Source organism: Phalaenopsis equestris, unplaced genomic scaffold (assembly GCF_001263595.1).
Source record: "Phalaenopsis equestris unplaced genomic scaffold, ASM126359v1 Scaffold000507, whole genome shotgun sequence".
NCBI classification, from domain to species: domain Eukaryota; kingdom Viridiplantae; phylum Streptophyta; class Magnoliopsida; order Asparagales; family Orchidaceae; genus Phalaenopsis; species Phalaenopsis equestris.
Window position 1 is genome coordinate 734,130 of NW_018164947.1, and position 24,330 is coordinate 758,459.

Sequence of the window (24,330 nt, forward strand, 5' to 3'; positions counted from 1 at the left end):
TCAAAGTAGTAAACATAAATAGATGAAAATAGATGAATAATCTACCATCAAAAGAAGGCAGTAGACCCATAATGATGGCGATTTTATTTGTCAGGAACGCTTGAATTAGATTTTTGTATGTAGAAAAACATATAATAAGGGCAATTCAAAAGAACCACCTGCGTCATATGACTTAGCATAACCCTCTAAAAATAGAATTTCACAAACCCAAATCAAAGATTTAAACAAAGTATAAAGAAAGTAAAAATAACCAAGTTTAGATGTTAGATATAAATACATATAAACTTTGTGGTATGCATGCACATCCTCATAAAAAATATCAAAGTTAAAAGTAAGCATAAATGAGCCCATACAAAGAAATGAGCCCATTGCACTCAAAACTAAGACCTTTGAAAACCCTTTACACCTACTTTATCTCCTTTCCATACAGAACCAACTCTCCACTGAAAATTTCAATGATTAGCTGAAAAAATAGAAGAATCCGGTCAAAGACAACCAAAACAAATCACAAGATTTAGCATAAAGGACGGAATAAGAAACCGAGATCGAGAATAAACGAGATGAGCAACAACAGAGCAACAAAAACTCACCTTTAGCCCAAACCGCGAGCATCACGGTGGCGAGGAGGGAGAAGAGAGTGAGAACAGGTGGATGGATCGAGCAAGATGCAAACTTTTCCGCAGACTGAGAGCCGAACGGAGACGAAACTGAGAAAGGGAATTTGATCGAGAGGCGAACTGCAGCTTAGTGCCTAGAGCCTCCTTGCACCAGAGATCCTCTCCGGCTAGAGCCTCCCTGCACCAGAGATCTCTGCGATCTTTTCCTCGCATGCCTAGGTCTACGACCAAATGGGGAAGAGGAGGGATGAGAGGAGGGAGGAGAGGAATTTTCTTCCCTGGAGAGTAAATATGGGTAGCCACGGAGGCGACAGAGGCAGGATCAACTACGATCGGGTTTAGCGAGGGTAAGCGAGTAAAAGCTATAGGGCGAACGCGGATCGTGGGGGTATACCCGCGGTCGACATTTAATAGAAAATAGAAAACTCGGTTTTTAAAAACTCATCTAAAACGCGAGAAACAAACAGTGAGGCGACATTTTGAAAACGCCGCCGCACTTATAAGCTGCCCCAAACTGGCCCTAAGAAGGGGACCTAGTGTGGATTCTGCTGAAGAAGGAAATGTTTCCATGAAGGTGAGGGAAATGTTTCCAAGAGAAGGTGCATTTTACATATTAAATAAAAAAGTTTAAAAAAACTATGCATGTACTGTATGCATCTATGATATACAAAAAAGTGACCTGTCATCTACATGTATAGAGAAAATTCCCTATCTTAATCTACATTCATCAAAAAGAAAGAACCATTAAGGGCATGCTGAGCACAAAAATCGGCGGCCTTATTACAAACACGTGATCTTCAAAAAAATAAAATTTGCTTGAAGTTCAAGAGGAAGGCTATGTCATGATCCTCAAATTGTTGCCGTTTCCACCTGTCCTTCCTCATGGAGGATTGCAAAAACTTCATAATATCTGCATTGTTGCCTTCTATAATGATGCCCTTAAGCCCAAACATCTAAGGAGCACACTTGTTTTGTAAAGCTTTGATTGCTCGGAGTTCAGCTTGTGCGATGTCCTAGTGCTCAAATTGCTCTCCAGCGACACAAATATCCAACCTTGCTCGCGTCGAAAGATAACACCAACATCCACAGCTTTGGAAGGAATTAGAGCTCTGTTGATATTAATCTTTAGCCATCTTGGAGGGTTGGGGGGGATACCAAAAAGATTGAAACCAACCCAATGGATTGGCTAGTATCCCGCTGCTTTCGGAATGGATAAAGATATGATCTAGTGAGCGCCTCAAAAATAGAAGATGCAATGATCGTGGGTGTACCATAAGCCTGATCATGGATTTTGGCATTGTGAGCACGCCAACAAAAGTGGATGATCTAGCAATAACAACGAGCCTGTTTGATATTGTGCTTACTTATTTTTTGGAGTTCCTCGATAGCCTCTGTAAAATTGTGGAATGTTGGTATAGAGACCCCCCATCCTTTCATAATATCTTTGATCCAACAAAATAACAATCAATTAGTACAAATGTGGTCTTTATTCTTGATTTCGGAGCAGCCCCAGGGGCACATTAAGGAGTCTGTAAGGCGCTTCTTGGCAAGCCACTCCTTAGTAAGAATTGCATCATGTAACAATCTCCACCAAAGAATCGTTTCCTCAGATGCATCTGCAAACTACTAAGCCATTCTTGCTCGGTTTCAGGTTGGTCATAGACAGGTAAATACACAAAAGCTGTGAATGTTCTTTCCGAGTGCTTGTATTTAAGCTTGATATAGTCCTCCATAAGCGTGTGGTGGATTTCAGTCCACATCACCTTATCCCCCATATAATCTCCAAAGGTCCCATACACATCTTTGGCATTTCATGCCCCATTAGTAATAAAATCAGGTATCTTTGATTCCTCTGACTTTTTTACATTGTTCGGACAAGACCACTTGGCAATCAGTGCATCCGTAATTAAAGCTTGGTTGATAGCGTCAATTCTCTCCCCATTGGCTATACATCATCTCGTGATTGATTGCAAGGAACTGACCCCCTTCACATTGCAATTTCCAATTAATGGAGGTGCCCGGTTTGTGATCCTTGGCCTAAAGGTCCTGCCCATACTTCTTCCTTAAGCATTAATTGTGGTCTAATTGGAGCATTCATGAAGCTCAAGCCCAAAGCAAATGGATCATTCTGGATCATCAAGCAAGTGAACGACAATGCCTATAAGATTGATCTATTAGGGGACTACAATATTTATGCTACATTCAATGTGGCGAGCTTGGATTTGTACTATAAAGGACCATCAACTTTGATGAATGAGTTCAAAGTTCCCTTAATCTTTGGAGACTGATGCGGGGCTCCTTGGGGGCTGAATCGGAAATGGCTGAACCGATTATAGCCAAGGGATGACAGGGGCCGACCGGTTCCTGTCTATGGGCTAGGGTCGCCTCCCATGGGGAGGGCCTTCTCCCTCCTAGTTACTTATTCTTATGTGAGTGCGTGCGCTCGCGCTCGCGTGTATATGCTGTTTTATTTTGTTAGGGTTAAGTTTTTGTTTTTTAGAATTTTGTGTTGTCAGCGTCGTTTCCCTAGCTAGGGTTGTATCTGAGGATTGGTGGTGCTCCAAGGTGGTGATCATCTTCGCCGCTCATTGTTGCTTGCTTCTTGTTCGTTGCCTCCAATCCTCCTACATGCTTGTTGCTATTGCCAATCCCTCCCATCTTTTCTGCTGCTGCCTCCAATCCCTCCGAGTTTCCTAGCTGGTTGCTGTCACCCCCACCTCCACCCCGAGATGTTGCTGCCGCCCCTTTCCCCATAACCCATCTATTTTTGCCGCACATCCATACCGTTCCCTACTTGTTGTCTAGTCGCAGCCTTCCTTTTTCGTCCTCACCCTAGAGAGTCGTTTGTGTTTTTGTTGTTTTGTTCCTGTTTTACGAGTCTTCGTTCTAACCCCTCTGAATTTCAACAATATTATTCTGCTGTAGATTGGGCTAACTCCAGTATCAGTCACTCTTTGACTTGTTGTCAATAATGAGTTTGACATTTTGTGTTTGTTTTAAGCAATGTTTCAGACATACAGTGAGTGTAAGCTTAAAATGGCTATTTAAGAAATCAATTCTTCTATTAATATGCATTTTCAGCATGGTACTTGTGTTGATCTTTATTCCTTTTCATTACCCTTGTTGGCGCTTCTGTTAGAATGGAGTTATTACTATTCATCTGTTTTGGGAAAAAATGCAAGTCTTCTAATTCTCCGAGAAATGCAATAGTTTTTTTTTTCCTTTTTTTTATTGTATCCGTTACTATAAGAAATGCAGCTATACTCGTTGTATATTTTACTGTTCTATCGGATATTCCAGGATTTTGTATGAAAAGATGCTTTGCAAATGCTTGAGAGTGCGCTCGAAGATGCTTTGCAAATGTTTGAGAGTGCGCTTGTGTTGATCTTTATTCCTTTTCATTACTCTTGTTGGCGCTTTTGTTAGAATGGAGTTATTACTATTCATCTGTTTTGGGAAAAAATGCTAGACTTCTAATTCTCCGAGAAATGCACTAGCTTTTTTTTTTCCTTTTTTTGTTGTATCCGTTACTATAAGAAATGCAGCTGTACTCGTATATTTTACTGTTCTATCGGATATTCCAGGATTTTGTACGACAAGATGCTTTGCAAATGCTTGAGTGCGCGCTTGAAGGTTCAGGTTCTGGTGGTGTATCTGCTGCTTACTCGGAATCTTTCAGGATCATCATGCGATTAGGTGTGAGTGATAAAGCATTTATTGTTAGGCTTGCTGCAGCAAGATGCTTGAAAACATTTGCTAGCATAGGTGGTCCTGGTCTATCAACCACAGAGCTTGAAAATTCAATGTTACATTGTCTCAAGGTATAGTTTTAGTCGTATCTTTCTTAACTTTCTCTTCATTTTTAACTTTTTTGTATCTCTTAGTTTCATTTTTATTTCTTTTATTATAGAGAAAGTGCCAAAATTGTTCCCTGACTGTTTACATTGCGCAATTTTAATCCTAGAGTATATAACAATATCAAATTATTCTCCAGATTCTTTAAAATGAGGCTGAAATTGTCTTTATGAAGGACTATTAGAACCGCAATTGAAAGAATCTGAGACTAATCTGACATTTTCATAGACTTCGGAACAAAAATGACCATATAAACAGTCAAGGGACTATTTTGGCACTTTATTCTTTTATTATATATTGATCATAAGGGGCATAACCAAAATTATTATTTAGGGTGGAAAAGATCAATAAATTCTTGGGGCTGTTCAACCGGGACATAACCTGATTCCGTCTTAGTGCATCATGGTTTAGCACCTACTTGGTTTGTTTAGTGTATAATTGTTAATATTCATGTAGGCGCTTGAAGATACGATCTCCTCTCTTAGGGATGCATTTGCAGAGGCTTTAGGTGCATTGCTTGCTCTTGCATTGAATCTTGTTGCACAGGTATACCATGTCCACTTTTATCTGTCTATTCATTCATTTTCTGTGGATCTTTCCGTTTAATGATAAGTGATTATTTGATGTAAAGGTTAATAAAAAAGGAAATGATTACCCTGTTCCAGCAAAGAAATTGGAGGATAGTTTGCAAAAGTATATGATCTTACCATTCATTAAAGGTAATGCTCTTCATATTGGTAGTGGAGTCCATTCGTGTCCTTCAGTCTGTCGTTTATTTTTCATTGCTTCTGCAAGTGCTGATTGAATATTGTTTGCTTTTAAGCTTGGACTGTTTAGATGGCTTTTTGATAAAAGTTCTTAATTATGATATTTTTAATTTAATTTTCATTTTTTTGATCGCTTCCTTTGTAGTTTTTTACACGCTTCATCTAAGAAATTTTGACGCCTCAATTTTTCTAAAGCTTTGAAATATTTTTACTTTGCTGAAGATGCAGAGGACTGCAATCCTTAGCTGTTGGAATATTAAACTTATTTTCTATTTTAACTCATGCTTTCGTTAAATCAATTATGTTATCGTTTTACCATGTCATGTTTTGTAATTATCTTGATGCCGTAATTCTATATTTGTATTTTTATGATGCTGTATAAATTCTCCATGTTAAAACCACGTGAAATCTCATCATTTTCAACTTATCAATGTTGGAGAGGCATATCAGGAAGTGTAAATCATTGTGTATAATAAGAAATGACAGATAAGATACTGAACCTTCTCATGCAACTTTCTGGATCTCTCGGAAGAGCAACTCCTTGAACTCCCAAAATGAGAGGGTGATATCAAGCTTTCAAGCAAGTATCCATCATCCTGAACTCTTGATCATCAAGATATTTTTTGTTTTGCCTTAGTGTCCTGTCATAGTTTTATCTCTTTGCTATAACTTCTCCGGGGTCACCCATTTTTTGGGTGCTCTCATATGAGCATGATTTGATGCTTTTGTTGAAATTTGATTTAATGTTGTGGCCCAAACCGGGAGCTTGGAATATCAAAACAGGAACGAACGGTTGCATGGAGGAATAACATTCAAAATATTTCCATTTGATAAACAAAATCATTCAATACCTGAAAGAGCCATTTTATTTCAAAAACTTTTATTTGCACATATTTATTCACATTTAAACTTTTACAATTGAAAGAAAGTAAAAAAACTAGAACTTTTATTTGCACAGATTTATTCACATTTAAACTTTTACAATTGAAAGAAAGTAAAAAAAAACTAAAATTTTGTACCTTTTTCCTCGAGTTTCTTGACGTCGGTACACATATTCTTTAGGATCCATTTATTCTACAATAGATTTTTCTGAAAAATGTAAGCAATTGAAGATATTAATTAAACTATTCACCGGGTAAAATTTTCTAAATTACAATAATTTTATTTTAAAGATATTTTTGTAAAAAGCCTATAAGCAATAAAAAAGAAACAATAAAAATTATAATTTATGATTTTTTTTATTTATTTCAATTAAAATATCCGTTGGTGGGAATCACTCTCTAAACATATACTAAAAGTATATGCTTAAATCTTTTTTCAGAATTTACTAAAAAGACAGACAACTTTTCTATTTATATTTCTATATCCAATTTCATTTTTCATGCACGAGTATATTACATCTTTGGCCAGTATCATCTGCGGATGAATCCACATATGCATTAATATATTGTGGAAATCTGTGAAGAACCTGAAAGATTTGATTGAGACATCTCAGGAAACCGTTGATTAGTTTGTTCTCTTCTTATTCTGTGTTGTTTTATTTTTTTATTTTGGAATAAATTCGTTTTCTATTTGAGGTTAGATATATTTAATTTGTTTATAAATTTAGATAGATTATTTTCTCTATATATATGTACCCTATATGTGAGTGATAAGAATCAAGAGAATTATTCCTCTCCAAACCTATTTTCTGCATGATGTTAGAGTTAGGAAATGAAACCTAGATCTCTTTCCAGCCGCTAGAATTTTCTTTGTATCCACTTGTCTTCTTGCACTCCGTCAGAGCTTCTCCATCTACAGTCCCCAGTACCAGAATTCTTCCCCTGCAGCTAGTCTCTTGTCTTCCTGTGGAGCAGCCGCAGGAAGCAGAGCTGCTCTTTCCGTGGTTGGTTTCGTCAATCTACTGCAGTAGAACTACCTCCTTAGCAAGCAGAACTTCTAGGGCAAACAACAACCAACATACATTCTTATGGCAATCTATTCCAGCAGAAGTTTCCGAAGCAGTGGCAGCAAGAAGAAGCTTCAGTCCAACAACTAGAAGCAACCCTAAATACACTCAGGGATGATGACCAAGTACGAGATGGTGACATTAAGATCTACTCTGGAGGTTAATTTAAAATTAGAGACCAGAGATTCTGTACTGACAACTATTGAACTCCAACTTTATCACAAATCATATACTCAATGACCATAAGTACCTTCAATAGTCCTAATCTGTGTTTGTGTATTGTGTTAAAGGAAAAGAAGAACATCTCAAAGGAGATAACACAGTTTCTGAGATGACTGATCCTAACCACAACACATGAAAGAATCAAGATCATATGGTTATCTTGGCTAGTCAAATCAATGACTATTAAAGTAGGAGAAAATTTTTCTGCTTTACAAAACTGGCAATGAAATTTGGGAGGCCGCCAAAAAAACATATTTTAACACCGAAAACTCGACAGAGTTGTTTCAGATCGAAACCAAACTTCATGAACTTTGTCAGTGAGAGTTAAGTGTCACCGAATACTTCAACACCTTGATAAAATATTGGCTACAATTGGATATGTTTGAGATGTGTGGAAATACTCACATGAAACCATCAAATTTAAATTCATTAGCGAGAAGAAGAAAACCGTCAACTTCCTAGTACGTCTGACTTAAGAATTGGATGAGGTGAGAGGGAGGATCATGGGAACAAAGCCCTTTCCATCTGCCCGTGAAGCTTTTGCTTAAATCAGGATAGAAGAGAGCAGGAATAAGCTAATGCTGACTAAATGGGGGCTCACCAGGTAACGAAAGTTTGGCCTTGTACACTCATAACTTCTTACACGACTCAAAGCACAAGTAGAATTGTCCCACATGTGACTATTGTAAGAAGATTGAGCATATCAAGGACATCTGTTGGAAACTTCATAAATAGCTTGCAAATTGGAAACCTGAACAAGGAAGAAAAGATAAAGAGAAAATGGCTAATGTTGCTACCACATCCGAAGGGTCGACTGAATCATTCAACATGGAGTAGCTTGAAGTATTGAAAAAAATTCTTGAAGATATTCAGAGCAACACACCTACCTCATGATACATTAAGGTGGTATATTCTTCGCCCAACTTGCTAAAAATGTGAAATTTAAAACTTGGATGATAGATTCAGGTGCATTTAATCATATGGTCAGAGATATCAATATTCTGTTAAACTATCAATAGTCTTCTACATCTAGATCGCTAAAATTTATAGGTGGATCACACTCAAACATTGCTGAGAAAGGAGATCTGGAGCTGTCTTATGATTTCACTTTTTCTATGTTTTATATATTCCATAGTTGGACTATAATTTCATTTAGGTTCGTAAGCTTAATCATGATATGAAATGTATAACTAAATAACTTTATTATTATTTTTTTTGAATTTTAGGTGTTGGAGTCGGAGAAGGTGATTGAAAACACTTAAATGCATCAAGACTTACACATGCTCAATAAAAGTCTCTCTGTAAATATATAAATGATCCCATCTCCTTTTTATGTTGAGTCTGTGTCTGTCAAAAACTAAAACTTGTTATGATACTGTCGCCTGACTTCTATTATATTGCTAATTTGCATTTTCATTCATTTATCAATAAAAAAACTTAGTCTTTATCAATGTCAAATTTGTTAACTCACCATACACATTAGAGAGTTATTCTGACCCAATACATATCCTCACTCCTTTTTGCCATTATCCACAGTGATATTTGGGACCTTCAAAAGTAAGAACTCTTAGTGAGGCTAAGTTGTTAGTCTCATTCATTACTGATTACACTAGAATCCATTGGGTATTCTTAATGATGGAGAAATCTGAAACAACGAAAATCTTCGAAATATTTCATGATATTCAGACTTAATTCCAATGCAAAATTTAGATTCTCAAAACTAATTATGCAAATGAATATTTTAACTCCATTCTTGGATCTTACCTTTCAAAAAATGAAATAATTCATGTGAGTTCATGTATTGATACCCACTATAAAATGAGATAGTTGAGAGAAAGAACATATCTTTTTAAAATATCCCGCTCAGTTATGATTTCATATCAAGTTCCAAAATGTTTTTTGAGGGAAACAGTTCTTACTGCCACATATCTTATTAATAATCTAATGTCTAACCAGGTACAAAGCACCTCTTTGTTTTTTGATTATTTATTCTCACATTATAACTTTCTCTTCTACTGTCCCATTTAAAATCTTTGGGTGTGTATCCTTTATGCACGACCTTCCTAAGATCACCCAAAACTTGATCTTAAATTTATAAGTGAATTTTTTTTGGTATGTCACTAATAAAGAGGAGTATAAGTGCCACTCTTATGTTATAAAAAAATACTAAAATTTCATGGATGCCATATTTTTTTGTAAATCATTCATACTATCCCAAATCTGATGTTCAGGGGAGAGTGCAAATAAGCATCTGTTTTGGGATGCACTTGTTGACATCTACATTACCTCACCACACTCCAACTTGCCCTCCTGCTGGTTGATGATGCCAAACCAACCCAACCTGTAGTCCAGAATAAAGAACTTCGTGTGTACACAAGGAGAAAGAAAAACCTCGAGTACGTGGAAAACAACTTGCAATGCAGATTTGTTCTCGAGTTCACATTCTTCTAGAATTTTTGGTAAGGAGTCTATCTCATGAGTTATCTCCTTCCTCTTCTGATGTTGATGACAAAGAAAGTTGCATTAGATATCTATTTCAAGATTATGTACTTAGCTTATGGGAAGTTATCCTCACCCCACAAAATTTTTATTTTTAACCTTGATAGAATGCATATTTCTAAATCCCTTCATAAAGCTCTTGAAAATCCAAAACGGAGGAAAACAATTGAAGAGGAGTTCGAGCACTAGTTTATTCTCTTCCAATTCGATGTTATTTTATTTTGTATTTTAGGTTTATTTCCTTCCAAATTTAGGTTAGTTATATTCGCTCCACATTTGAATAATAAAAATCAAGTGATATATTAGTCTCTAAGCCTATTTTCTGCATATATCATATTTTATTTATTTCTTTTATTTAACATCTTAAAAAGTAATTTGTAATTTCAAAAGAAGGTGCTAAAAATTATAAAAACAATTGTAATTGATTTAATAAATCGATTGAATTATTGTTAAATGAAGACATATTTGCTGATCTGTTTAATATAGTCTGCTATCTTTTTTTTGGTTAGTCTAGTCTTTTGGTGTACTTATAATGACAAATTATTTTTAATTAGCTTATATCGGTGTTGTCCTTCTCTCGTGTGAATTCTAATCTAAATTCTTTGATATCTTCACTTGCATTTTCATTTTCATACTAGTTGCATGTATTAATGATTATTCAATAATTACTTTTATTCTATTTAAACTTTTCATTTAAATTTTTTAGCAATATCTATGGCTTAAGGTGAAGTTATTAAATTCATTTATTAATACAATTTATAATACATAATAGATAATTTAATTGAATTTTTAAAATTTTTTGCCTCAAATTTTATTTTGGCATGCTTCATCCTAAGAATAAATCTAAGGTTATTAAAGATCAATTAAATCTTTGCCCAATCAAATTTACACTTACCAATGAACAAATTTAGTATTAAATTTGGTGTCATACTTGAAATTTCTCTTTCTTCCTTTTTTTGGTTGCTTCATTCTTGCCAAATTTCTTAAACAATATTTTAAACCAAATTTAAATTTAGGGTTTTTGAAATTTATTATGTTCTTTTTCAAACTCGATAAAATATTGAAGTAAAATTTGGGTTACAAAATTATAATCTAATGCTATAAAACCCTTATTTTCTCTTGTTGCCTTGCCTTAATTTATGCGCTCGGAGCACAGAGGCAATCAGACGAGCCCCTCTTGGTTTGCAGAAATTGCCGCACGATAGGGAAAGCTCTCGGATTCTCTCTGCCTTCGCACAGGAGGCCTCGGTCCGCCTTGCACGCAGCTTCGGTCGTAATGCGTTTTGCTTCAATTGTAGCTGTTTAAGAAGGCTCATTTGAACCATTTTACTGCTTGAACTGCATCATTCACCTGCAGGAGATACTGCTCGAGCTAGTGCTGTAATCTAGTTGAGTCGAGCCGAGTATGTCTTAGTTCAAACTTGGCTTGATATAATTGTAAGTTGTTCATTTTCGGTTTGAGCTTGTGTCGAGCTTTCATATATTGATCAAGCTTAACTTGTTTAAAATTTTTAATGTTTGAACTTGATTTGTGCTTGGTTTGTTTATGAGAGGTGAACGAGTATTTAAACGAGTTAAAAATTTAAATGAGTATCTGGATTTTCATACAAAAAAATCGATAAATAATTTTTCAAATTTGATCGCAACTATTAATTTATTGATTAAAAATTCTAACCCCCGACAATATCTTGAATCTCATTTTTCCTACATTTTGCCATAAATCTGTTTCTTAGGGGTTAGTTTAGTCAAATGATTTGTGTAGCATTTAAGCACGATTACTTAAAACCTACCAAACAACTAAAAATGACAATTTAAAATCTACCCGAACTTAATATTTTAGTATTTATATATCATACATGATACTAGCTATCATCAATGAGTTAGTATTCTAATTAATTAAATTTTATTTAAATAATATATCATATATGCTATGAACTATCGTCGAGCTTATTATTGAATACTTAACAAGTTACTGGTTGAACAACAAACGAGTTTATTTCGTGAACATAATGAACAAGTTTGACTATGTTTATGTGTAGTTCATTTAAGCTTCGAGCTTTTAAAAATTGTTCAAGCTTGTTTATTTCCTAATTTAAACGAACATGATTAATTCTTAATCAAGCCGAGTTCAAGTTGTTCATCGAGTGCATTGGTTCACTTACATCCCTAGCTCTAGCCGTATACACTTCTCTTGCGCGACTGACCGTACGTAATGTTTGCGGCCTTCCCTTCTCTTCCTTGCTCATGGCTCACTTCCCTTTGATCACTGCTTGCAAGCACTTGTTCAAGCCGCTTAATGTATATACACGAAGGGATTACTTACTCTTTTCTTTTTCTGGCCAGTCCTCTATCTTTTGCCTTTGTCTCTCGTCTTCTCCTCCTCTCTGCTACTGCCTTTCTATGTCTTGCCTGCTGCTCTAGTGATGTCAAACCAAACTAACGAGTGGATAAATCCCTCGTATTAGCTTCCTAAGGGAGGTGGGAGTGACGATTTTGAGCATAATAATTGGTTTTGTTAAGTTTTTATTGATAATTAAGTTAAATTACATTTAATAGAAAATTATTACATTTACACCAGATTTTTCAATGTATAAGAGTTTAGCTTTATTTTATTAAGGGGTTCTACAATCTCTTTCAGTAAGTAATTGATATCCTTGTTAGTATGGTTAATCTCGAATTATTAACCTGGTTGATTATATTCTTGAGTTGTCCTGTATTTGTTCAAGAGGTGGCTCCTATCTTGTAGTACTTGTCCTATCTAGTGTAGCACTTGTCTTGTACAACCGACACCAATTTAAATGCATAGCAAAGCAAACCTAATTGGTTTTAACTTTGGCTTAATAAATTCAATGTCTCTAGCAAGAATCAAATGTTGAAACTTACCACTGGAAAACTACTCACAAATTAGTGCAAAGAAGTGCAAAACAGTAGGAACAGTGAGGATATATCTCTAAAATATTGTTTCCCAGATGATACTAAGGCCGCAGGCCTATATAATTGAAAGCTGAATTGCATTAAATATTTGCTGTTGCTAATCTGCCTCTAATTTTTCTTGTTTCAATACACATTTTTCAAACTGAGGTTTTGATTTAGTTTCTCCTCGGGGAAAATATTTGCGTACATAAGATGTACGCAGCTCTGCGTACATCTGGGGTTATTCAGGGGGTACAATGGGATTATATCTGGGTTATACCCCCTTGTAACCTCCGGTATAACCCGGATATAACTCCACTGTACCCCCAGAATAACCTTTGAGAATAACCTCTGATATACACAGCGCTGCGTACATTTTATGTACGCAAATATTTCTCCTCGGTTAGGTGTGCTTGTGGAAGTTCTGTATTCCATTTGGTTGCATGAAATAGAGGTGGTAGGATATGACTCTCGCAAAGTTGTCCCTTCCAGCAGACCGACGGACAATGCCAAATCGATGACAATAATTAAATGTTCATATTGAGATCAAACATGGAATTTACATAACTAAAAGCGGAGAACCTGATATCTGTTGAATTCTTATATCGCTAGCTGGGGATGGCCAAGTTTTCTTACTTCTGTTGAACCATAGACGATGCAGGGTATTGCGTCTTATGTAAATTGGTCTGAAAATTGTTGAAAAATGGCTAGATTAGCGCGATACAATCTTACGCAATACAGATAAGCTTATCGTGATCACATCAAAAGGTTTTGCGGCTGATGATAACCAAGAGAAGTTTGCAAGGCCTCTTCCTTTGCATGATTATCTAATAGTCTTTTGTGTGCATGTCTATCCTATTGATAAGAAAAATTAATTTATACTATACTTTTTTTCTTAGAAGTTTTTTTAGAGGCAACAAATTGGAAATCAACTTCATTAATCTTCTTCTCTACCTTTGAAACTACGCATGAACCAAGTTTTCATTGAATTCTGCAATTACTGGCCACTGATCACGCTGTTCATTATTTCATTGTAATTTTTCATATTTTCTATACAATCAGTAACTTATTTTGTATGAAATCTTGTGTTTGTGTTTTGCATTTTGAATAATGGTTCTGACCTTAAAATAATCTTTGAAAAAGTATGAATTTCAAGTATCACTTATTGAACATTGCTAAGTTTTTTTAATAACTTTTATGTTTGAATAAATCTTTGTAGCATGTTATGAATTTTGGTTTATAGCTGTTCTCATTGAATGTATTAAAGTTAGCCGCATTGATTTTGATTTTAGAAATTGTTGTTCAACATGTAATTGATAGGAGTAGTGCAGTTTTTTACTCATTTTTGTCTCTTTGTATATCTATATAATAAAATAGAGGTAAATCGGATGGTGGCGTTTTATTCCTTTATATATTTTTTTCCTTACAAACGGCTGGTATTATTCCTTTCTCGTGAATGCTTTTGAGTGATTTATTTGGCAGGCAATCTTTCAAATAGATAGTAAGCCCAAACATTATCGAAAGGGGACGATTTTGTTTAATAGTCTGATCCTCTTGAGTTGGGCGTTTTTTATAATTACGAATTTTTGAGTAAATTATATTTTATTTTCTAACCAAATAAACCATATCATCAGTGATTTTTATGGCTTCTTAGTATCTCAATTATAATCATCTCACGATATTGTATTAAATAAACAATATTATTCTAGATTCATTTTCTTACATTTATCTTATTGGTAGCATTTTCAACTATTTGTTGCAGCAACTGGAGTGAGGGCTAAGGATTTGAGAATTGGGTTGACTTTATCGTGGGTTTTCTTTCTTCAGGTATTCACACCACTCACACCTTTTAATCTCTAAGAAATATTCAAAACAAATCCCCCAATATTATCACAAATTGCTAGCTTTATTTGTGTTTTCTTTTTTTTTCTAATATTTATATAACCCATACTTGTGGTATGATAGGCTTTATGTGTTTGTATGCTTGCTTTAGTTTTTGGGGATTTGGAAGCTTCAATGTTTAATTTCAATTCGGAAGGATCAGGATTTTGTTAGGCCTAAAATTTAATCCCGAATTAGAGTTAGGAAGAGTTAAAAGTATTTTTTAAACCATGTTTTGGTAGAACAATAGGGCGATGGAAGGAGGTGAGTGGTTTCTTGTTCGATGATGAATCTAATGGAAGTGTTGCAGAACACAGGTGATGGTTGGATGAGGAGAATAAGGATAAACAAGGGGTTTAAAAAATTGACCCGACACACCAACTTGACTGGAACTCGAATTTAAAAATCCTGACTCGGGTTGACCCGAATAATTTTTAGGTTCAATTTGCGTTAGGAATCCTAACCCATTTATGTTTTTGGGACTGGTTCATGTCGACACAACAAACTAAAATTGAACTGAAAAAATGGCTCACTATTCTTTAACTGACTCAAAATTGAGCAGTTAACTCATAGATGACCTGAAATTGACTCGAATTTCAATCAAATAACAGTTATCCCTTAAGTTAGACTGATTATAAGGTTGGGGTTTGGATCAACGGGCTGAAGGCGGGTTAGGTTTGGGTTGAACTTTTTGACCCGTTTAACATTTGGGTCAAATTAGGATCAAACAGTTTTGGTTTGGGTTCGGTTCAGCCAATTTTGGGTCAGCCTAGAGCTTGACCCAAAACCTGATTTGCCCCCTAGGATGAAAACACTTCACTTGATTTTTTATTTTTTTTTATTTTTATATTTTGTAAATAATGTACAAAGCGTGTTCTAACATATCCCACAAGTTGATTTATGCCGTGAGAAGGGGTGCAAGGCACAGACTTAGGAGATGGTTATGCTTTAATTATTTTAGTCGGTAACTGTCTCTTTGCTTATTCAGCCACATTTCAAGTCTTTTTTTTGTTTTTTTACTAGACATTATGTTGGGATAAGGTAAGTTTTGCGGGATAAAGTTTAAAATAAAGGCAAAGAGTATGTGGTACTGTCTTATGTTAGTCTTCCACCGTTCAAATAGGAAAACAGGAAAAGATCAATGTGGTAAAAGTCCTTGCATTATCAAAGGTTGAGGTTGAATATTTTTTTTTGATTCGGAAGAGAGACCAAGATTAATTTTAGATGGCTTGTGATTTTCCAAGAAGTGGCCGTACTTCTTAATTTTGACCTTCTCTTTAGGTATTGTTGGTGAGGACTTGCTTGAGATGTAGAAGAGGTGGTTCGAAGTGTTGGTTAACCAGGAACTCATATGATTGGACGTGGGAGCCTTTTTTTTTGCTTTTTAATGTTTGTTGACTTGCTTATGTTTCTCCTAATCCAATTTGATTGAGCATGACAAAATGACACACCTAGATGTGAGTCACGCCGATTCAATCAATTATTGTGAAAACAACTGTCAATGGATGCGTCATGACATAAATCTAGTTTGCAATGGCCCAAGCATAATCAAAGTCATTCAACCATCCCTTGTTTGCTAGTCATTTTGCGCTAACATGTTTGGAATGTCAGAATAATCCTTATCTATTGGGGAACAAGAAATTTTTTTGTGCCGAATGAGAAAAAATGCGCAAAATTTATTCTTTGTGGATTTTTTTTTTTGATATTAATAGCGATGAAGAAGTAGGTGATGTCAATTCATGCATTTATTGACTTCTTTTATTTTAATTAAATCAATTTTAAAAAGCAAATTAAAACAATCAATTCTGCTCACCCGTATCTTCGTCGTCACAGAACAAATCTTGCAATCCATTCATAGGGTCCAATTCAGTCCATTTTCATTTTACATAAACATGCACTTTTTTCCTCGTAGTTCCGTAGATCCTTTATAATCTTTCAAGTGTGCTCGTAGCTCACATTTTCTCTTTTGAAGAAAAAATGTGAGAGAGAATATTCACGTAATTCTTATTCCAATTATTTAACTATAAGGCTACATATATAGAAAATTATGGCTCTTAATTTACAATCTTACAAAATATATCTGGCATCAACATGGAAAGGAATAATTTCTGAAATAAACATAAATATTAAGAGAAAAGAAAAACTAATTAATTTTCCTAAATTGTCTCAAATTAATCCATCCATCCCTCAGATGGTTGACCTGGTCCCACCATGGAAAGGCGACTGATCATCCTAGATTTCCACACTCGCCCTCAAGCCGAGTCGTAGGTATTGTAGATACCAAGCTTGGTATTAAGCTTTGCGAAGTTGTTTAAAAGAATAGCTTTGGTGTAAACATCAATAACTTGTTGTTGTGTCGGGTTATAACTTCGCTGTATAATTCCAATATTAACCTTTTTAAAGATAAAGTGTTTATTAATTTCAATATGTTTGGTTCTGTCATGATTTACAAAGTTCTTGACAACACTTATATCTGTTTGACAATTACAAAACTTTTAAATAGGCCTATTAGAGGGGCACCCCAATTCTCTTAACAAATTCTGAATCCAGATCCCTTCATAGATTCTTAAGATAAGTGCTTTAATTCTAATTCTCTTTATTGTCAATCCTTTATGCTTGGGTGAACTTTTGCAACCAGTATAGCTTTGAATCTCTCAATACCATCATCTGCTCTATACTTCATGTTGAATAATCTTTTTCATCCAACTGACCTCTTCTCCCGAGGAAGATTAGTATGAATCCATGCGCCATTATGCTTTAGTGCTTAAATCTTTTTATAAACTACTTTCCTCCATTGTGAATTTTTAAGAGCTTCATAAATAGATTTAGAAATCTGCACACTATCATTGTTTAGTATAAAAGCTTTATAGGGTGAGGATAACTTCTCATAAACTATATACTTTCGAATTGAATATTTAGTACAACTTTTCTTATCATCAACACCAGAAGTGGAAGGTGATAACTCACAAGTTCTAGGCTCCTCACCCGAAATTTTAGGTGAGTGTGGACTTGATCTTTGGCTCGAGTAGTTTTGTTTTTTGCTATTTGTTTTCCACCTGCTCAAGAATTTTCTTTCTCCTTGTGTTCACACAATGCTCTTTATCATGAACTTGAGATTGGGTTGGTTGGATATTTTCGTGCAGTGGTGTTGGGGGATAAAAGGGCTAGGTGCAAGTGCTGTATGTTGTGAGGCAATGTAGGTGTCATTTAGTGCATTATTAAATTGATGTTCATTTGCACTTTCTCCTAGAACATTATATTTGTGATAGTATGATTAATTTTAAAAAATATGTCATCCATATAGCTGTAGAGTTTTTTGGTAACCGGTGAGTAGCACTTATGACTTTTTGTTGGAGGCATACTCAATAAAAATTCACTTGATGTATTTGGGGTCAAGCTTTGTGCGGTATGGGAAATGCATGCGAACAAAAGGTACACAACAAAAAATTATTGAGAGGTCCTGTAGAAAAGAAAGTTCTGATATGTGGACAATCATTCATTAATACATGAAATGATGTTTTCAAAATTAAGTACTAGGCTAGACATTTAATTGATAAGGTATGCTGCAATAAAACTTATTTCCCTCAAAAATATTTTGGAACTTGATCAGAAATCATAATTGAGCGGGATATCTCAAAAAGATGCCTGCTCTTTTTCTCAACTATCCCGTTTTTCAATGACATATCAATATATGACTCACATGGATGATTTCAGTTTTGGAAAGGTAGGGTCTAAGGATGGAGTTGAATTATTTCTTTGGATTATCAATTTTAAGGATATAAATTTTGTATGAGAATTGAGTTTGAATTTGTCGTGGAAGGTTTGGAAGACTTGCACTTTTTAGATTTTTCCTTCATTAGGAATACCCAAATGTTTCTAGTGTGATTGTCAATGAATGAAATTAAGCATCTAGCCCTACTTAGGGTTATTACTTTTAGAGGTCCTCAAATATCACTGTGGATAATCGAAAGAGGTTATGAAGGTTTGTACTATGCCATGGGATAAACTTTTCTATTATGTTTGTCAAATTGAAAAATCTCACATTGATAAGTAGCAAATTTTTTTATTGATAAATAAATGATGATACAATTTTGAAACATTACTGAAATTAGGATGATCCAAACGATAATGCCATAAGATGATTTGTTTTGCAACAAATATAGATTCAACAGACTCATAAACTTTAGGAAAAGATGAATGTGGGACAACTTATGTGTTTAAAGAGACTTTTATTGATCAGGTATAGGTCTTGATTCATTTCAGCACTGTCAATCACCTTCTTGAAATTCACCACCTAAAATTTACAATAATTTACAAATAATTAAGTTATACATTACATATCATTAGTAAACTTACTGATTGAAATTAAATTAGAGGCCAACTGTGGATCATATAAAATAGATGAAATATTAATGTCCCTAGAGAGCTCCAAATCTTCTTTTTCAACTATTTTTGAGTGTTATTCATTTTCAAGTCTGACAAATCTAGATGTAGATGCCTCTTGATAGTTAACTAGAACATTTATATTTCTAGTCATATGATTAGAAGCTCTTGAATCTATGATCCAAGATCTAAATCTTCCATTGTGGGTAAGACGGAAGAATGATATATTAGCTTTGGTGTTTCATGAGGCTGATGTGTTTCTCTGAATTAGCCCGAAGAAGTTTTTTCATTATTTTATGCTATTTCTTGCTGAGTAGGTTAGCCGACCCTTCAGATATGGTATCAGCATTACCCATGCTCTCTTGATCTTTTCTTCCATGCCCAAATTGTAATCTGCAAGCCTCGATGGAGCTTCAATATTTGTCTTTGAGGTGCCCAATTTTCTTGCAATTGTCACTCATGGGACACTTCTTGAACTTTGAGTTGTAAGAAGGATTGTGGGAGTATGGAGCTAAGCTTCCAACATTGGTGAACTTCCATTTCCCTTCATCATAAGCTCTTTTGTACTCTTTTCTCTTCTAACTTCAACAAAAGCTTCACGGATAGATAGAAGAGGATTTATTCCCATGATCCTTATTTTCAGTTCATCCGATTTCTTAGTCCCACTAGGTATTTGATAGCTCTCTTCTTCTTCATGATAAATTGATACACCGCTAAATCATGTGGACATTTTCACACGTCTCAAACATATTCAATTGTAGCCAATACTTTGTTAATGTGTTGAAATATCAGGTGACACTTGGTTGTCCTTGACAAAGGTCATGTAGTTTGGTTTCGATTTCGAACAACTCTGCAATATTCTTATTGCTGGAAAAAGTTTCTCTTGCAGCCTCTCAGATTTCTTTGACAATTTTGTAAAGCAAGAAATTTACTCTTTCAGTGGTCATTGAGTTCACTAGCCATGACATAACCATATGGCATTGATTCTTCCATGTGAGATGATTAGCTCAGTCACGTTGCCCTCTCTCGTGTGATGTTACTGTTTTCTTTTTTCACAAATGTACATAATCACAGATTGGGACCATTGAAAGTAGTTACGACCATTGACTTTATAGTTTATGATGAAGGAAGAAAGTTTAGGGGCTGTTTGTTCCTGATATCTGATTTAGAACTAACCTCCGAAATAAAACTATTCTAGCTGCTGGACGACTGTTGGTGCAAGAAGAGGGGGCCTGTAGATTGAAGGATAGGTAGGGTTTGATTCCTTGCTTTTTACCGCAACAGAACGAGGCGGACAATGCAGACCGACTCAGATAATGCAGATCGACGTAGAGTATGCACGATGCCCTAATCTCGTCGTAGGATGAAGGTGGGGTAGACAGAGTTGATGAGCAATTTAAACATGATAGAAAGCAATCCAGATGCGTGATTCAGGTGTAGTTGAAATCGATACACAAACGAATCAACGATTCAGATGAGGCTGATGCGCGATTCAGATGCCCGATTCATCCGAATGTGCTAACCAGTTGTGGCGGACAAATGATCCAGACGCTCGATTCAGTCGACACAAACGATGTCAATGAATGATTGCAACGTCGGAGGTGAGGCTGTGATACCATGGAGAAAAATGTGGGAGCAAGTATTCACATAATTTTTATTCCAAATATTCAACCATAACGCTACATATATATAGAAAAATGTCTCTCCTAATTTACAATCTTACCAAATATATCCGGCCTAAACTTGGAAGGAAATTAATTTTGAAATAAGCATAAATAGGAAGAGAAAAAAAAAATAATCAAGAAGTTTCTCAATTGTCTCCATTTAATTAATACATCCCTTTTTGGATGGTCGGCCTTGCCCACCATGGGAAGGAAGCCAATCATTCTAGATTTCCACATCTTTCGTTGTCCTTTTTACTATTTAAAGTTTGCATTTTGCATTCGAGTGTCAAAAAGTTACAAAAGTTTTGCATCTACACATTTACAGTGTAGTCAAATCCTCACTAAGAATGTAAAAAAGAGACGAATCGCAATGCAAAGGTTTCCAAAGAAAAAAAGCAAATCAATGAAAACCTGGCACAAATATGGTCTGCTTTGTTGTGTTCCCTCTGTACAAAATGAAAAAACACCTATATAAATTGAGATAAAAAAGCTGTGTCCAAGACTAGGTTGATTTTTCCAAGCGCTTTGCCTCATGCATTGGCGTGGAAGATTCATGTCATATGCTTTGTCCCCTTTACCCGGATGCCCGTGGTTCAACCCTTCTTCATTCCTATTTGAAACACTCGTCAAACTCTCTTATTTTCGCCTCTACTGAATTTTTTGAAGCAGTATGTGGCAATTAAGTGGTAAGTTGCATCAGAAGCTCGTTAATAAAACCCTCGATAACCAAGCAGCAGGAAGCTATGAGAAAAGTTTGTTGGTGAGGGCACTCGCTAAACTAGCAGCATGCAATGACAAGCTCTTTGGTATTTATGATGAACATTTTGCAAATTCTCTTTGCTACTAAGCCTAGTTCTCATTGCTGGCGACATTATATCTCCAAACAACAACCATAAACCTGCTCTTCTCACTCTCCCATGCAGCTGGTTCTAACGGCCGACTTCAAACCATTACAGCTTGTAAGTTCGGCTAAGTTGAGCTCTAAAAATGATCTTGAAAACTCACTATAACTCTGAAATAAACATTGAACAGGCATACATCGGACAGAACTTGAAAGAATCTCTATAATTATAATGCAGCTAATACAAAGAACAATATGTAATTTAATAGCAAACTTTAAGCTCCTGGTTGTCCTACAAGCAAATTTGAGCAAGAATTGAAAACAAACAGTAAAATTTTCATGGAATTCACAATGAACCAGTAGTTTGCACTCAAGCGTGGAGAGAATCTCGTCATCACACTCACAACTCTCTAGAACTTAGTTAATGAACTGAATTGCAATGTGAAAATGTACTATAATGACCCCCTATTTGTAATGGAAAATTGATTCTTTTGGGGACCATCGAGGTAAAATACAATCATGTGTACAAAAATGCGCAGACAGTATTGTAGCTTCTACAGTATTGCATTCTAGCCCAGGGGACTTGCAGCCCAAAGGGCGAGGAACCTCCCTTTCCAAATCGGCTGCTCTTCTTCCTTTTCTATTTCTGTTTCTTTCTTATTCCTCGTCCTTTCCTATTTCTATTACTTCCCCTTTTTATGCCTTTCCTTTTCTAATTCCTTCTTATTCTAACTATTAGTACCTCTCCTCTCTCTCTCTCTCTCTCTATATATATATTGAAAGCCAAAAAGGCTAATATATTAAGTAGAAAGAAAGATACAGATATAAAGTGTGGGAGGGCCCAAACATGACACCGTGCCCACTAAAAAATCACAAATGGTTCCAAAACTAGAAAAAACAGAAAAATACATTAGATACTTAAATAAAAAAGCCCAACAGCGTCGAAATATATAGTATCAGGTGGCTAGAGAGAGACCCAATTTGGTCTTGCCTCTGCCTATAGTTTTAGGAAAGGAGCAAACTAGTAAGATGGTAAGATGATTGCCATTGCCAGAAGTAACCGATGTATCATCCAATATGTTCCCTAGCTAGAGTCTGCCTCCATTCTTCTTTAACTTGGAATAGACCTGCCATTCCTCTTCCGAAGAATCATGCTGATGGGGTGGTAGAGCTGAAGCAGAAGGAGTACCAACAATAGTACCCACAATAGGTTCTAGCATATGTGAAGTATGAGTTGCCTCTACACCGGATACTTCCTGAAGAAGTGGAGCTGCGAGGCTCTCTTGATTATCAGTCTGAACACTTTCTGAACACTGAACACTTTCATTTGTAGGTAATAGTCCATCAGTATTGTTTTCTATGGGGTTTGAAGGTGCCAACATCACATCACTTGCAGTAACAATAACAATAATATCATGAGGGGATTCTCAGAGGAAACAGACACCACCTGTCTGGTAGTATCCTCCATAGGTGAAACTAAATGTCCAGAGCAGTGGGGCAAAACCCATCCTTATTCACTTGAACCTTAGTTTTCAAATTAGGATGGAGCTTGTAGCATTTATCAAGCATATGACCAAACATCTTACAATGGGTACAATATGGGGGTCTGTGTTCCAAGACGATTTGTTGCCAATATCCATTGTGGGTTCTGCCCAGCTAGACTTCAGTAACATCCGATAAAGTAATATCCCTTTCTACAAGTATTCTGGCCTCTGAGGGTCTGATTAGGCTGAAAGTAGTCAGATCTAGCTTCAAAGGATCCCCTAGGATAGAGAACCTGGTGGTGAAAAAAATGCAGCTTGAGATAAGATAAACTAAACCATATCGATACAATGGGAGTTTCATGATTTGGGTCAAAATCAGAAAACCATTTGAGTAACTTAATAGCTTTTCCTGCAATATTAAGATATTTCTTGGAGAAAATTCTGGAGTAGTCTTCAGCTATAAGTTCCACCTTTCACTTGTCTACTGGCTTAAGATCATCTACGCTCTTTCTGATAGCCTTCATAGGTGGGTGTCCCCACTGAAATTTTCCAATGAGAGCAAACTTGAATTTTTTTGTCAGGGTAGAAATTTCTGAGTCAGAGAAAAACAGAGAAAAAGATTGTTGTTTTCTTTCCCACCTTTCCTACTTCCCTTCTTAACAAAATGACAATCATCTGTGTCATCACGACATTCCTTATGGTTTGCGAGGAATACCACCTCAGACTCCACCTGGGAGTTTCCCAGTGGGCAAAGAAAGCCTTTGCTAGTTCAGCGAAAGGAGAAGGAAGTGCCATCAGAACAACCAGCTGTCACGTGCAGCGAGAAGCTTGCGTCGGGCTGGAGAGAAAGACAGGCGCAAAAACAAAGATCGGGCCGGAGAGAAGCACTGCCGCAGACACGAACAAAAGAAGCGTCGAAAATGAAGGAAAAACTCTGAAACTGGAAGTCGACACAGCAAGACGAGCCGACACAGAAAGACAAGCCACAATGTCTTCGTCTTCGTCAACCACACTCTGCTATGGTTTCGCCTTTATGGTGAAACCTGGTTTCTGCTCCACTGCATCTTTTCGTCGATCACACTCTGCTCGTCATTCGTCGTTTTCGTCGATTCCGCCGATTCCGTCTATTTCTCCGTTGTCGCCTTGTGTCGTCTTTAGTTGCTCGCTTTGTCGTCCCAAGCAGGCATCGCTTCATATATATATATATATATATATGTATATATATATATATGTATATATGTATATATATATATGTA

At 35.8% G+C, this 24,330-nt stretch overlaps 1 protein-coding gene across 1 annotated transcript in view; it reads left to right on the forward strand.

Moving 5' to 3' along the window:
• The window catches only part of LOC110028265 (HEAT repeat-containing protein 5B), a 168,556-nt gene that overhangs the window by 25,151 nt on the left and 119,075 nt on the right, over positions 1-24,330 (forward strand). Inside the window, 4 exon segments of the mRNA XM_020730035.1 lie at positions 4,202-4,438; positions 4,929-5,018; positions 5,104-5,191; positions 14,584-14,648. Of these exon segments, the coding sequence (XP_020585694.1) occupies positions 4,202-4,438; positions 4,929-5,018; positions 5,104-5,191; positions 14,584-14,648 (480 nt within the window).